The 15722-nt window shown below is 51.8% G+C and overlaps 1 protein-coding gene across 1 annotated transcript; it reads right to left on the bottom strand.

The window, feature by feature from the left end:
• Positions 1-1464: 1464 nt before the first annotated feature.
• CA7 (carbonic anhydrase 7) lies at positions 1465-9900 on the bottom strand. Its single transcript, XM_036897927.2, has 7 exons — positions 9754-9900; positions 7069-7266; positions 4428-4546; positions 3610-3705; positions 3442-3504; positions 2768-2923; positions 1465-2255 (listed from the first exon to the last, which is right to left on the bottom strand). Exons 1-7 carry the CDS (start codon positions 9791-9793, stop codon positions 2133-2135), a joined length of 795 nt encoding a protein of 264 aa, XP_036753822.1. The 5' UTR covers positions 9794-9900; the 3' UTR covers positions 1465-2132.
• Positions 9901-15722: the final 5822 nt, after the last annotated feature.

Here is a 15722-nt window from a genome sequence, read left to right as displayed (position 1 = left end):
CCTCCCTGGGCTTCAAGCTAGAAATCTAAGGCCCAATTCCTCCCTCTCTTCATAACCTCATCCAAAGCCCAGAAGTACCCTGTGACCTGGAAGGGCCCTTATGGTATAGTGGCAATGACAAGAGCTGTGGCCAGGGCGAGCAGTAGGATGCACCCGCCTCTCCAGAGCCATCTCTCAGCTATTCCTTTCGCCCCTTCACAACCTAACACATACACTCGCTGTCCCAGTTTCTCTCTTCCCCTCATCCTCAGTCTCTGCCCCTGCCCTGACTCATCAGGGTCGCAGCAATGGCTGGGTCTCTAAACCCGACTGTGCCCTTCTTTGGGAGCTCACCAGACTTGAGCCGGGGTGCTGGTGAGGCAAGTGAAGACTTCAGGGGGCAAATTTAAGGAAGCCTGCACTCTCAGGGCTGTGCAAATGCGGGGTCAGGGCCTGAGGTTGCATGCCTCCTTAAGTTTTGCATCTGAAGACATTGCTTGCCTCACCCTGGCTCAGCCCTATCTCAGACTCCTCAGCAACTCCCAAGGTCCATTAAAAGCACTCTTGCATGGGGGTACTGGCCCCCTTCTGTGGCTTTTCCCCCACCACTCAGCAGCTATTCCTCAGGATTCTGTGCTCTTCCTCGTTCAGCCAGCCTGGATCCCCTCTCATTGTGCATCCCTTCCCTCCAGCCTCTTGGCCTCTCCCACCACCTTAAGATGCTCCAAAGCAGCCCCCTTACCTCTACTTCTCTCCTCGGCTCTGACCCCAACTTCCAAGGGGCTTCCTAGCACTACCTCCTGGGCCCTACAAATGCTGTGAGTTCACCCTGGGCATCTCCTCCTGCCCTGGGGTTCCGAGTCCACATGCAGGCCCTACCTGTTACCCAGGGACAAACCCCAGCCTCCCCTCTCCCTCACAGCTGGCTAAAGGCTGCCTTTGGGCTCCACCTCTAAATCTCTCTCACCTAGTCTCCTACTCCCCACATCCACCACCCTGTGCCCTCTTTCCTGGCCACAGGCCACCACCTCCTCCCTGATCCCACTTCTGCCCACCCATCCACACTCCACAGGGATCTTCTCCCTTTGCACATCTGACCCCGCTCCTCCTCTACCCCAGACCCTTTATGACTGGCTCCCCATTAGCCTTGGAACCATCCCAGACTCTCTCCCAGGGCTCCAATTCCCCAGGTCCTTTTCAGCTCCTAACGCACTCTGGGCTCATAGAGTTCATAGAGAGCTCACCTATGAACTTGCACATGTGCTCTTCCTTTGGCTTCAAACATGCTGTTATCTTTTCTCTGACTTGGAATGCTGGATGGAATTTAATTTAATTTAATGATGTAGGCTCTCCCTTTTTCCTGCCCTGGTGGCTCCTGCCCTGCTCAGTAGCGATGTCCCTCCCAACATGCTATGCTGGACACACCACCATTGGCTCCTCAATACCTAGAACAGTATTTGACATAGCACAGACCCTCACTGGGTATTTGCTGCATGGATGAATGAATTTATTAATCATCGCATGGATGGATTGTCATGTAGGTGGCTTTGGTGACTGGGTGGGGATGAGGGGAGATATTACACAAGCTGCAGCCAGTGCCTGCCAATGGCAGCAAGTGGCTAAGGAGGAGAAGGCCATGTCATTTCCAGCAGGCTCAGTGCTGATTTTAATGACCTGGCAGTGAGGTGCGTGCATGGCGGAGGCCTGCAGAAGAGGTAACACTGAGAGGGCAGCTCTGCCCACCTCTAATTATTGCTTGAGTCTTTCTGGCAACGCCAGCTGCCTGTCCCAGGGAGCTTGGTCTCATCTGTCACAGTGTGAGCTCAGGGTAGGGCTGCTTCCATTGCCAGTGGGGAAGACAAGAGGAGGTTCCCAGGGACCTTTGGGTCTTGAAGAGCAGAAGCAGCCTCAGGCTTGGACCACATTCAGCTCCTGTTTTGCCTGTCCCCAGAGCAGCTGAAGAGTGTCCCTTAACTTAAGGGTCCCATAAAGAAGCTTCCAGGGTGGCCAAGAAGTAAGCCAGCTGAAGAGGGGTCCACAGCCCCTCCCCATCCCCCTGCCCCAGGCAGGGAGCCTTGGATGGTTTGGTGTCTGCTAACGTGAAAGCCCTTGGGAAGATGGTGCTCTTGTGGCCGGCTGGGCAGGCAAGCCATTCAGGCCCGGAAGGAGGCCTTGACCACACGGCCCTTCAGTGGCTGTGGTGGCCGGAAGTTGTTCACCATGTGGATCCTTTCATCGTCCTCTGATGTGAAAAGCAGGCTCCGGAACTTCTCCATCTTGAGAGGGCAGAAGAGATAGATACTCAGGGCAGAATTGGGGTGATGTGGTCCTCTCTGATCCCAGACACATCATCTGGCATACCCTGCCCAACCAGCTCTGTCCTTCCCTCCTCTTGCCCTGAAGGTAGGTCCCCGTTTCCCCCCACTTATTCTCTTTTTAGGACCCCAGCCTCAGTTATTTACTCATTAAAGGGCCTCTGGACCCACCCTGCTTCACCTAATTCCAGTTCCAATCCTGTCTAGCCAAGGTTTACCAACAAATGCAGCCTTCAGATTCTAACACAGTAGGAGTGGTTCCAGGATCCAGGTATCTCCCCTCCAAGCCTGTGCCTAGGTCCTAATGACTCACCATCAAGCTAACTCCTAACCAAGACTCTAAACGTTTATTAGCGAAAGATGGGAGCCTTGGTTGTGGGACCACAGGCTGTAGTTGCTGGCTGGGAGAGAACGCTGCCCAAGGTGGGCCCTGAGAGCCCTATGCCTCCACCCGGAGCTCTGAGAGTGCTCACCTGCCTCTCGGAGATGCTGATGGGCTCCCGGAGCACAATCCAGGTGACACTCTCACTCAGCGGGGGTGTCGTCAGGGAGCCCAGGTAGGTCCAGAAGTGCCGGCTGGCAGGCAGGAGGCATTTGGGGTTGAAGCAGCTGAACTGGGCCTTGGTGCCCTGGGGCAGGGTTGGGGAACCCAGGAATCAGCATAGACCACCCCCATGACCAGACAGACCATCAGCCTCACCACCCATTCTGTTGGCAAGATTTAGGCTTCTCATTGGTTCATTGATGCAAATTGTGGGCAAATATCTATGACCCCAGATGCCATCTCCCAGCCTGGGCCTAACCATTTTGCTTGTACATAAAAGCTATGGCTCCTCTGGCTCTCTGACTACTGTGTTCTCCCCTTTGTCTTCAACTGCTCTTAATGGCACTGCCTGTAAAATGGCTATTAACATGACAAACATCTAATCAGTCCTGTGCCCAACCAGGTTGCATGTTGGCCACTCAGTGAGGCCATTTCCCCGATGAAGAGGAGTCAGTTGCAGGGCACTGCAGGGGCTGACCTGCGCCCTTCATCTCAGCAAGGCTGTGCTGCCAGATCAGAGGAATGGATGGGCCCACTCAGTGATCCAGCCTCTTCCTCCCCACCAGGCTGCTCTGGGTCAGGGGTCTGGACCCCTGGTCTCACCTTAAATCGAACCATGTAGAGTGCATCTGTCAGACGGTTCATGCTGGGGTGCTCGTCCCCTGTCTGTCAGGGAGAGGGTAGTGTGAGCTCAGCACTCACTGTGTTCTGGAACTAGGGGCAGTGCCAGGCCTCCCATGCTCCTCCTGGCCCTGGGTAACCACCCCTCACCTCCAAGAAGACACCGACCACAGCCAAGCCATCAGGTGCTGAGGCCGCCTCCCCAAAGGTGCTGTATTTCTTGGCGTTCCAATGAACCAGGTGCAGCTACAGGGGCAATGACAGGCCAGGCCAGGTCAGTGCTTAGTACCTTCAAGGAACCATGGAGCTGGAAGCAAGGCTTCCCTCACTCCCATCACATTTCCAGCCCCTCTGTAGGAGGGCTAGGCTGTCAAACCTTTCAGGCCTGGGGTCCTGGGGGGCTCAGAGGAGTTTCCAACGGCCATAGATAGCATCTACTCTGCTTTAGGCCCAACCCTTTCCTGAGCTCTAGGAGCCCAAAAAGGAATCTGGCTCTGGACCTGACCTTGGTGAACAATCTGTGAAATAGATAATGGCCATCCAGTGTGACACCTCCCTGAGCTGAGTCCAAAGAATAAGTAGGGGGTTATCAGACGGAACCCTTGGGGCAAAGTATTCTAGGCAGAGAGAACAGCATAAAGCAAAAGCCTGGAGGTATGAAAGGGCAAGATGTGAGCAAGGGATTCATTATATGGTGCTCAGTATAGGGAGAGGCTGGGGGAAGATGAGGCTGGGCAAGGCCAATTCATGCAGGGCCTTGAATGTCAGGCTGTCATTAAAGAGCTGTTGGCAAGGGTATGGCAGGACTGCATTTGCCCTTTGGAAAAGCTCTTCTGGACACACAGACCAGGACAGCAGTGGGCTCCTCCTCAGCCTCTCCAGAGCCCCAGACCAGGAACCCATCAAGCCCCTAACTATTCAGTTCTTCCCCAAAAAGTAAAGGGATTCAGGTAGAGCAGGACCCTTACCTCACTGGGGAATGACTTGCCATCCACTGTGTGCTCTGAGCCCACACTGTGCTTCTTGCCCCAGTGGAAGTGGAACTGCTTGAGCCGGTAGGGCCCATCCAGGGGGCCTCCAGTCACCACTGCAGGAAGAGGTGGGCTGTGTAGTAATTGGTGTGGGAGGGCCCAGCAGATGGTAGTGCTAGGACCAGGGCAGTGCCCAGGAAGGGGATACAGTTTTCATCTGGAAAATTCATTGGGCAAACTGAGCTTGGGTCAGTCCCCACCTCATCCCTTCAGCCCTTAGGAGGGCCAGGAAAGAAATCCTGGCAGCCTGCAGGTGATAGAGGAGTCTGGTCACAATAGTATCTCATTCCATCTGGCTGGTCATCCTCCCTATTCCTGCCCAATTTCACATAGAAACCGGGACCTTGCGTCTCAGGCCCCCATTACCACTAACAATAGGCCTCTGATTTCTGGAGCCCTGACCCAGGGCTGTATTGGAAGTATCATTTTATTTAGTCCTCAAAGAAGCCCTTGAGGGACAGAACCTACTATTATTTCTGTCTTATAAAGGAGGGAATTTAGGCACAGAGAAGGCAAGGCATTTCCCCAAGGTCACACAGCAAGACACTGAGCTAGGATATAAGTCCATATCTCCTTCATCAGTGCAGAGCCCAAGTCCCTAATCACCAGGCTATGCTGCCTCCCCAGAAACTTGAGCCTCCCAAGGAACTGGTATTATCAGGTCAGCTCCTGAGGTCCCTGCTCTGATGGCCAGGCCCAGGCACCTCCAATGCCTCACCCCCATGGCCTCTTTGGAGGGCTCCACTTGTGTCCTGGTTTTGTGACTTCGCCACCCTAATACCCTATGAGCTGGGGCCATGTATGAGCCTCCTGGGACTGATTGAATTTCCAGCTGAAAGGGATCTATAGTGAAGGAGACCCAGGCAGGCCTGAATGTGAGCCCCTGGATCAGGTGACGGCCCCTGAGCTCAGGGTTTCACTAGACCCCTTCAGGATGGATGACCAGAGCAGGGCCTTCCCCTGGGGTCCTCTTGAGGAGGAGGATGATGGTGTCCCGGAGAGCCCTCCTTGCCGCCTTGCTTTATCTGAGAAGCAGGGCCTGTCCATGGCAATCCTAGGCAATTGACAAAGAGGGAGTCTGGAGATGGTGGCCATAGGCAGGAGCCCAATCAGGCTGCCCCATCCTGGGGAGGCAGGAGCAGCTGGGCCTGCAGGTTGAGTTCCTGATAGGACCCTTGGGTGCCCAGCCCTGTGAGCATGCCCCACCTGGGACCCCATATATAGTATCTCAGAGAGTAAACGTCCTCCTTAACTCCCTCAGTTTGGTTCCCCTGGCCTACTCCCTCTGTCCTGACCATAGAACATATTGCCACTCACTGTGCACTCACTATGTGTTCTGTACTTTACTAGCATCATCCTCGACAGAGTCCTTGAGGGGCACACCGTTATCCTGTTGGACAGATATGTGACTGAAACTCAGAAAGGCAGATATCCTGCCGAAGGTCACACAGCTGGTGAGTGGCAAAACCCCAACTGTGTCACTCCCAAACCCACCCTCTTTCCTTGGGCTACCTGATACCTAAGGCCTGGGTATTCTGGTAGGGGAGGGAGCCCCAGTCAGGCCTGAAACTGAGCCCCTCGATCAGTGGCCCAGAAGAATGCCATCTTGGGCCTTCCCCAACAATAGTGGTCCTCACTGAGCCACTGATGTCTGAACTGAACCCTCTGTGCCACCTGAAGGCACTGTGTAGGTACAGCTGTGTGAAAATTGCTCCTTTATAAACTGTCATCTAGGGTCATCAAGAGCTCCATGTCTCTCCCCAAAGCTCTGGGTAAGAGGCTTTCTTAGAATTCAGTATCAGGAAATGCTGTGTCTCTCGTCTGCGGAGCTGCAGGATTTTCTCCATTCTGCAACAAGAACTTAACTGATTCTCTTTCCCTTTTTTCCTAGTCTGCCAGGGAACTCAGGTCTAAGCAACTAAGACCACTCTTATATGGCTTCCCTCTTCTTCTGTGCTTTTTGGTTTTCTATTTGAGACTTAAATTCCCTTCAGTGCTTTTATTGTGTGTGTGTAGAGGTGGGAAGAATACCAGTCAGTTCCTTATACAAGGAACTCTAGCAGTTTCCCTCCTTGCCCACTCCACCCCTCACAGGCCTGGTCTTAAGGACAAAATCCCTTCACTGAGAAGCACTCCTGAGGACTACTGCCTAGGAACTTATCATGAAAGATCTTGGACTCTAATCCCAGGGCAAAGAGACCTTGGAAGGAGCTGCCACAACACAAGTTCTTGCTGGCCTCTCTGGCTCAAGAAGGTTGGGATCTTGAGGTTGTGGGTAGGTTGGAAAGACCTTTGGGGTTGGACCAGACTGGTTCTGGCATTCCCCAGCTCACTGAGTCTCTACTTGCCCGTCTTAGAGGTGAGCTGACCATGTCAGTTTTCCATTTTTCCTCTCTATGACTCTAGAGAGGAAAATAGGATCTTATTGTCCCATTCTATGCATATAGAGACTGAGGTTCAGCCCAAGGCTTCATAGCTAGTGAAAGGTGGAGCCTTCCTTTCTAACCGCAGCATGCTGACCAACACAGGGGTAGGACGGCAGGGTGAGGGGTGCCTGGCTCTGGCAGGGGCCACTTACCAGTTCGGTCATCACTGTCATTGAAGTCCACCTGGACTGAGTGGCCATTGTTGGCGATGCTGAGGGATGCGCAGGCCTCATAGGAAAGCTCCAGTGGCTTCAGGCTGGGTGAATACACAGCCTGGCTGGATACAATATTGATTGGTGATTGGCGGTCTCCCTGGGCAATGGGATACAACTTGTGCCACTGTGAGGGGCCTGCAGGTGGGGAGAGGGCAAGGACTCAGGTCAACGCTTATCTCTGGGCTGTAGGCCAAGGACACATGTGGGGGTGATCTCCCTGGTATCCTTTCAGAGGTTAGCCTTAGCTGTGGAGCTGTATAGCTTGGAGTGCCAGTCTCCACTTTTCCACTTCCCCTCTCAGCCTCCATTTCCTTGTCTGCAAAATGGTCTCACTAAAAACTCATCTTCCAGAGCTGATAGGTGGCCCAGAGAAGTAACGTAAGCATTGAAGGTAACATAACACAGCTACAGGCTTGGGAGCAGTTCTAGGCAGTGAGTCCTCTCCAATATCCAGTACATGCTCAGAGAGGCCCCCAGGAATCTAAAGTATCTGGCCTGACCCTACCAGGTATCTGGCCTTTTCCCGCACTCTGGGGATGCTCCTGTACATGTTTGTGATAATAACAAAAGCTCACAATAACCTAACTTTGGCTCTGTGATATGCTTTTGCTCCTCACAACCACCTTGTGAAGCAGAAACCAGGATCATTCCCATTTCACAGATGAGAGAACTGAGGGCCACTCACACATATGTGCACACTTACTTGGACACTGGTGTAAACACACAGCAGGTGCATACATTGCCCCAAGATGCCCTCCCCAGGCACATGCTTACAGGTTCATAGAGATTTTCACATATGCACATGTATGCGCACAGTGACGTGGGCTCATCAGACCCAGAGAGGTAAGGCCCAGGACACACATGTGCAAACACAGCTCTGCCAACTACATCTGATGCATGCATAAGCACTCTCACACAAACACCCCTGTTGCAAACCAAGATCTGCACTTAGAGACTGCACTACAGCAAAACACGTGCTCATGCACACGCACACACACACACACACACACACCTGCGTGCACACCCACGGGCGCCCACCACCTGCCTCCCAGAGGCTCCATCTGCAGCCGAGAGGCTCGGCATCTCCCCGGGGAACATCCTGAGATGCAGCCTATTTTTAGAGCTATTGCCGGCTGGTGCTTCTCCCCGTTTTTGGCTTCTTAAGTTTTCCAGAGAAAACAGCAGCAGGTGCCGACAGAGCTGTGTCCCCGATGGATGACTCAGAATCGTGGCCCAGACCCACTGGGTTATTTTTGAAGTCCTGTGAGCATGCAGCATGCTGGCACCTCTATACTCTGTCCTTCCCTCCTGCATTGCCCCTAGAATGAATGGCCCGGGTCTGGCTGGGTGAGGAGTAGCAGCCTGAGGGTGGCAGGCCCATGAGACAGGCTCTATAGAATACTGGATGCTCAGAGCTGGGGGCAGGAAGGCTGGAGTCAGGGGACTCTGACTCTGGGGGAAGCTCCCAGAAGCTGGCTCTGGGAAGGTGATCTTTTATGGTTTTGTTAACTTGCCCCTTCTCTGGCTCTCTCTCTCCATCTCTGCTGGTCTCTGTTGCCTTTTTCTGAATGTCTCTTTCTAGTTTTTGCATGCCCAGATCTGGTGTTCTCCCCTCCAAAATATTCTCCTATGTCCTCAGGGTTCCAGAAGGAGCCAGAGACCCACAGCATCTCCTTAACTCTCTCTGGACCACTGCAACCTCTTAACTCCTGGACCATAGCCCAGGACCTTCACCCGCCTCACAGAGTGACTGGCTCACCCCAGAGAAGTGGGGGTGGGAAGTGTTTCTCCCATTGGCACTTTCCTTTCTGCCCACACCCTCCTGCCCAGGGTTTCCTCTTGGCAGCCTGGATCTTGTGTCCCATTGTTCACCTGAGGAAAAGGGTGAGTCCCGTAACCCACCTTCCCACCCTGGCTTAGTGAGAAATTGCCCCAAAGGGAACTGACCTGCCCCAAACCCACATTCAGCCATCTGGTTTTCACCTTCTGCCTCTTCTCCGTTCCTTTATGTCCTAAGGAAACTGAGGCAGAATGGAGGTGCTATATTTCTGGTCTGCCCAGAAGGCTGGTGTGGGCCAGGGGCTTCCAAGCTTCACTCCAGGACAGGCTCAGATACCTTGCTGCAGGCACCCAGACATATATGTGAATCCCCCAAATCCCCTTCCCTCACATACCTGCCCACAGGAAAGCTCAGACACTTCCGCGGGGAAACTCCCGGGGACACCGCGCCCTTGTCCACGCGGAGCCCAGCTCCCGGGAGGTCCCCGCACACATACCGTGCGCGCTCCCCGCAGACACCCGCGCACAGCGCTCCGCCCCAACCGTCCCCCGCTGCCCTGGGCCACCTCTCCCTCTGCGACGCGGAGGGTGAGTGAGCGTCGGGGCCGGGTCCAAGCAAGCGCGGCAGTCAGGGACTGCGCGGAGGAGGCGGCGGCTCGCTGGCGCTGGCTGGGTCGCAGGGCGGACTTTGCGCCAGGCGCTGGGGAGCCAGCACTCGGGATGGGCAGAGGGGCCGGGTGCTGGGATCTGGACAGGAGGGGGTTCTTGGTCCGGCCTGGGGGTGGAGGGCTTGCGGGTCCAGGAAACCCAGCCAGGCGCGAGTCCCCGCGGGTCCGCGCCTACCGTCGTTCTGGCCGTAGCCCCAGCCGTGGTGGCCGGTCATGCCGCTGTAGTCCCCGCAGCCGTGCACCTGCCCGCTTGGCTCAGTTCTGCTCTCCTGGGCTGCGGCTCCGGCCCGCTTGCTGCCACCGAGCAGCCTCTTAAAGCGGCGCTGGGCGGGAGGAGCAGTGCTTGGGGGACCCGCCCCCGCCCCTCAGCAGGGTAAGAGAGGCCGGCCGCGCCCCGCCCCCCACCCGCCCGCCGGCCAGGAGAGCCCGGAGTCCTCACCCCCACCCCAGCCCTGGCTGGACCGCTCTCCCTCCTTTTCTTCTGCACGTGTACAGGCTCTAGGACACCAAGAACTGCTCCTGCCAAGGGCTGCCCCAGTTTCCCCAAATCCATTTCCTTGGCAGGTCCCTGAGGGGTAAACCCCACCACCTAGGACCTGCGCTCTGGGCCCGGAGTCCTCTGGGATTGGAAAGTCCTCTCTAACATGCAAAGCGCACTGACTATCAATGTTTGGAACCGGAGCTTCCCCTCTTTGCCAGACACTGTGACAGGTGCTGGGCCAAGCTTTGGGCCCCTCCTATCATCTGTCCCTCTCCGCTACCTTATGACATTGGGTGATTTTCCCATTAGCCTTATTTCGCAGAGTAGAGGACTGAGGCTTAAAGAGAAGTTACTTGTCCAAGGTCACCTGGCCAGCGTGAGAGGGACTCATTCCCAGTTTGCCTCACTGCAGATACTGTGCTCTTTACCACTTCTCCTTGGTTCTGGGAGCAAGGGGGGCCCTGTGGGTATAGGGGTCTAGGAGCCCTGGGATAGGTGAGGGGAGCAGGACTGGTAATTCAAGCCCCTGGCTCAGAGGGAAATGGTGAGTGGTGGCATCAAGCAATGGGGATACAGGCAGACAGACCTACAGACATCAGCTGGCTTCCTCATGGAACCAAGTCTAAAGCCCTGCTTACCACCCTCTTTTTTTATTCTCTCCATTGCTTCCTCCTGTCCAGGACTCTGAGTGTTCCTCTGTATCCCACTGTCTGTCCCTCCTTTCCTTGCTTCCTCATGACCTCTGACATACCTGCTGGGAGCTCAGGTCCTCCACCCTGCACTTCACCTCAGTGCCTGGCTTGGCTCAACATTTTCTCACCCATGAGCCCTGGTCCTTGCTGTGCCCTCCACTTGGTGCATCCTTTCTGTCTTCCACCCACTGACTCCAGCCGGCCCAATCTGATTCATCTTAGAATGTGGCCTTGTGCCAAGTATAGGGCTTGTCTATGGCTAGACCTCAGCAAGCAATTTTAGGAAGAAAAACAGATGGGCAGCTGGAAGGACAGACAAATGACCCCACCCAGGGGCCTGTTTCCAACAGGAGTTGAAGGCCTATTTGTCTGACCTTGACTAGAGGAGACTATTACAAGCCCTGATCTTGGCTGGTCTTGGAAAGGACTTTTCCATCTTGTCTGCCTGGCTCCCCTACTTCTCTGTGGCTTTCTTGGTTTCCTTCTCCCAAGCCCTGAGCCCTAGTTCCACAGTAGAGTTGTAGAGATTAATTGACAACTAACTTGGCTAGGCCAAAGTTAGTCAGTGAATTTCCAGCCCTGCTTTAGTCCCCATCTCTGGCCCAGGAGCTGGAAGGGGCCCTTAATATAAATCTGACCATAGGGCAGGGACAGGTACTTATGATAGAGATGCAGGGACTGGTCCCCAGACCAGCATGTGACAGAGAATGCAACATTTTCAAGGCCCCAGCTTTCCAAGCCAGAAATGCCATCTTCAGACTAAGAAGACGAAAGCTTGCTTCAGAGAGAGGCCTGCAGCCTTTGTCCCAGAAGAGCCAGCCACCCTTCTCCTGGGGGAGTTGCAACACTTTCAGGGTCTGGGGAATGGGCTCAAATGTGTCGTCTACTTTGAAATTGACCCACTTCTCCCTCACAGTGACCCAGGACTTTTTCATATTTATTTTTTTATATTTATTTATAGTATATTTATTTATATACTATATCACATACTCTATTTGTAGCATTAAAACAAATAAAGTTGGAATTATTCATATAGTTTTGCATCTGCACAGCAACCCTGGTGGTATTTTCACCCCATTTTACAGATGAGGAAAGCAAGGCTCAGAGAAGTACTGAGTCGGGTGCACAGTGAGTGACAGAATAAAGATGAAAATCAAGGGCTGCTGAGTTCCTTCTTCAACATGGCCTAAAATCTCGGCGAGGGGGAGGAAGTGGATTTTAAATATGATTGTCACCTGCATATGTATGCAAGACTCTTTGGAAGGTGGGGAGAAGCTAGGGAGAGTGTTTGCCTAGGAGCCTGGAAGGGTGGGGAAGGGTGTGGAAAAGTGGTGGGAGAGACACTCTTTACTGCCTTTGCACTTTCTGAAAGAATTGAAGTATTACCTCTTTAACAATCAAATAAAAGTTGATCCAATTCTTTCCTTCCTGCAGCCTTCTTTCAGCAATTTTATCAGCGTGCTGGAGTGCTGGAAACTCAGGTGAGAGGAGCCGATGGACCTTGTCATCTCAGGTGAAGCCCCAGTTGCCCTGTCAGCCCACTCAGGTCAACTTGCAAAAGCCTGTGCTCCCATTCAGGCATCTCCTGCCTCCATTACATGCTGTCTTTAAGCCAAATTTATTTCACTGCTCTGGAGTTTATTCTTTGGTCTCGCTGCCATCAGTGGCTTCTAGATTTTACTGTTTATGGGGGAGAAAGAACATGTAGTTATGAGGGTTATGATGAAGGGCTGGAGTAGGAGGGCAGGAGCAGGTTATGCGGCCACACCTCATTCATTAAGCGTCCTTGACCAGATCTCACTTCCCCTCTTGAAGGTACAATGTCTTTGCTCTACGAGGTGATGAGGGGATCATTCCTGCCCTGCCCACCTCATGGCGATCCCTGTGACCGCTAGTTGAGAGAACAAACGTCCAGTGCTGCACCAAATGGCAGAACCATGCCTGGTCCTCACTGTATTTTTTTTTGTCTTCACTGTATTTTATGCACACAAGAGGCCAGGCCACAAGTCCTGTGGCTTGGAGATCTAGGATCAAAAGTACAGTTCATTGTATTTTTAGAAAACATTTCCACTTCCAAGTGTGTGTGGACTCAGACAGACCTGGACTTGAGTCCTAGCACCACTGGCTGTGTGATCTGGGGCAAATTGCTTCACCTCTCTGAGTCTGTTTTCTTCTCTATAAGGTAAGACTAGGGAGTCAAAAGAGAGCTAATAGGATGTTAAAGTGAGGTGATGCCTGTGAGATTCCTGGTAACCAAGGACATACTCCTCAGACCCTAGAACCTCTGGTCTTTCCTCTTTCCCTTAGCTTATTGGGCATATTTAAAATCTAACATTCCTTTTCTAATAACAGTATGACACCTACCTATTCATAGTAGAAAATTTGGCAGAATCAGGAAAACATAGAGAAGAAAATTAAAATCATTGTCATATCACTACCCTAGAATTGCCACTGTTAACATTTTAGTGACCATCCTGCCAAGCTTTCTCAGTATGTATTAATGGTACTTCAAAACCAATCAGAATCATACAGCTTTGTGACCAGTTTTTTTCACCTAATGTTCTATGGTAAGCATTTGGAGTTCCTGACACTTAATAATTGCATAATGCTTTAGTGTGTGGATTATTTCCAGTTTTCACTATTGTAAATAGCATAGCACTACAGTGAATATCCTTATTTATATATCTCGTGTGTGTGTGTGTGTGTGTGTGTCTGATGATTTCCTTGGGATAAATTGCTAGAGGTGGAATTTCCAAATCAGATGGTACACACATTGCCAGTGCCAAGACATTTTAAAATGTTGAATGTATGGTGGAAGTAGTTTCAGCAATTTATTCTTTCATTCATCAAGCATTTGTTGAAAACTTATTAGATGCCAAGTGCTGGGTCAGGCATGGGTGATATAATTGTACATTACAGATTCACAGCCACCTTAGGGGAAGGGTAGGAGACAGGAAAGGGATTGGCCAGTGAACCATAGGATGAGAAGGGCTGGAATAGGGACAGGGACAGCTACTGCCCAAAGCCTGGGAGGGTGCCCTGGGTCATGACTCATTCTTCCTGCCTGGTTTTCCACAGATAGTAAGCTCTTCCAAAGCTGAGCTAGCCCCAAACTTCCTGAGATTCCAAGGATCCAGTCTCCCCAAGCTGAGAACAACCAGGATGGGTAAAATAACAGACCTGAGCTGGGGTCTGGCCAGACCTGTTGGGATGTTTGTTTCTAATCCTGCACCACCTTTTAGTAGCTGTGAGACTTCGAAATTTTATTCACCCTTCCAAGCCTCTGCCCTCTTGTCTATAAAATGGAGTGAACAACAGTATCTATTGCATTAGGTGACCATAAATGAGTACAAAATAAGGTGATGCATGTCAAGAGCCTGCCTGGCATATAAGGGCTTAATAAACGGGGTTGGGGGCTTGTATCATAGTTATGGGGTTCAGGTTTCCCACCTGTTTTGATCAGTGGGAGGTTGAGCTTGGTTGGTAGTTCTTCAACTTGAGCATGCATCAGAATCATCTGAAAGGCTTGTTAAAACAGTTTCCTGGGCCTCACTCCAGAGTTTCTGATTCAGCAGGTGTGGGATGGGGCCTGAAAATCTGCATTTCAAACAAGTCCCCAGGTGGATGTTGATGGCTGCTGCTCCAGGACCACACTTTAAAAACCAATGGTTTAAATGAACGAAGCCATAGTTTCTTAGTATGATACTTCTGATTCTCTGGCCTCCACAAGAGGAAGAATTTACCAGTGGGCCCTGGATTACCAGAAAACAGGTTTGGTCTGATTAACCTCCAAGTTTCCAACACAGGCACCTTTACATGCTATTATGCATTGAACTGGATTCCCCCCAAATTTGCTGAAGTCCTAACTCCAGTGCCTGTAACTTTGATATTTGGAAATAGGGTTTTTGCAGATGTAATCAAGTTAAGATGAGGTCATTAGGGTAGGCCCTGATCCTATGTGACTGGTGTCCTTATAAGAAGACATACAGACAGAGACATGAGGGGAGCATGCCATTTGCTGATGGAGGCAAAGACTGAAGAGGTGCAGCTGTAAGCTGAGGATTACCAGCAAAGCACCAGAAGCTAGGAAGGTCAGGATGGATTCTTCCCTTCAGGCTTCAGAGGAAACACTGCCCACAGCTTGATTTCAGACTTTGAGCTTTCAAAATTGTGAGCACAATTTCTGTAGTTTTACTGTAGTTTTAAGTGACCCAATTTGTGGTACTTTTTACAGCAGTTCTAGGAAACTGATACCAAGGTATCATTTTACAGACGCCACCACTGCAAATCTTCAAAATCATACACTTCTTCAGAGATAGTATGACTTCCTTACTCCCCCCACCATATTTGGGGATGTTTCCTTTCATGCAGTCCATGACTACACAGAGCATGAGAGGTTAAGCACTAAACTCTCACCTGTTGCCTTTTGACCTTCCCACATTCCTTGGGCGTATTTTATTATCCCTTATAATTCGCCTGTCCAACTGAAGAAGGAAATGTGACAATATAAGCACATGATGAGCTGGGAGAACCTCAGGCCTTTGTTTCCCATCAGTGTAGTTCTATGGGTGTGGGGTAGGGGCCAGGGAAGTCATAAGAGGGTATTCTGCCACTATGATCCCGGAAACAACACCCAGGGGGAATTGTATCCACTTTATCACTACATCATTTCTGTCAAGTTGTTCCTCCATTCCCTGTCACCATCCCAGGGTGGGGATCTGTGCTCATTTTCACCTATTTCAGGCAGTTATTCACCTGAAGGTGCCAGGAGGGAGACAGGAGAAGGAATCCTTATCTCCCTTCCTGCTGGTTTTCTGGCTTCCGGTCTCCTCTCTCTCCTCCTTCCTCTTGGGATAGCCCCTTTCCCTACAGGGCAGCCATCCTCTTCCTGAAAAGTTGCTCTTTCCAGAAAGTGAGCTAAATAAATGACCTATCTATTGTGCCTGCTGTCTCTCAAACCTCCCCTGATCA

Source organism: Manis pentadactyla, chromosome 15 (genome assembly GCF_030020395.1).
Source record: "Manis pentadactyla isolate mManPen7 chromosome 15, mManPen7.hap1, whole genome shotgun sequence".
Classification (NCBI taxonomy): Eukaryota; Metazoa; Chordata; class Mammalia; order Pholidota; family Manidae; genus Manis; species Manis pentadactyla.
Note: the sequence above shows the minus strand (reverse complement) of the source record. Positions and strands in the feature narration are given on the sequence as shown.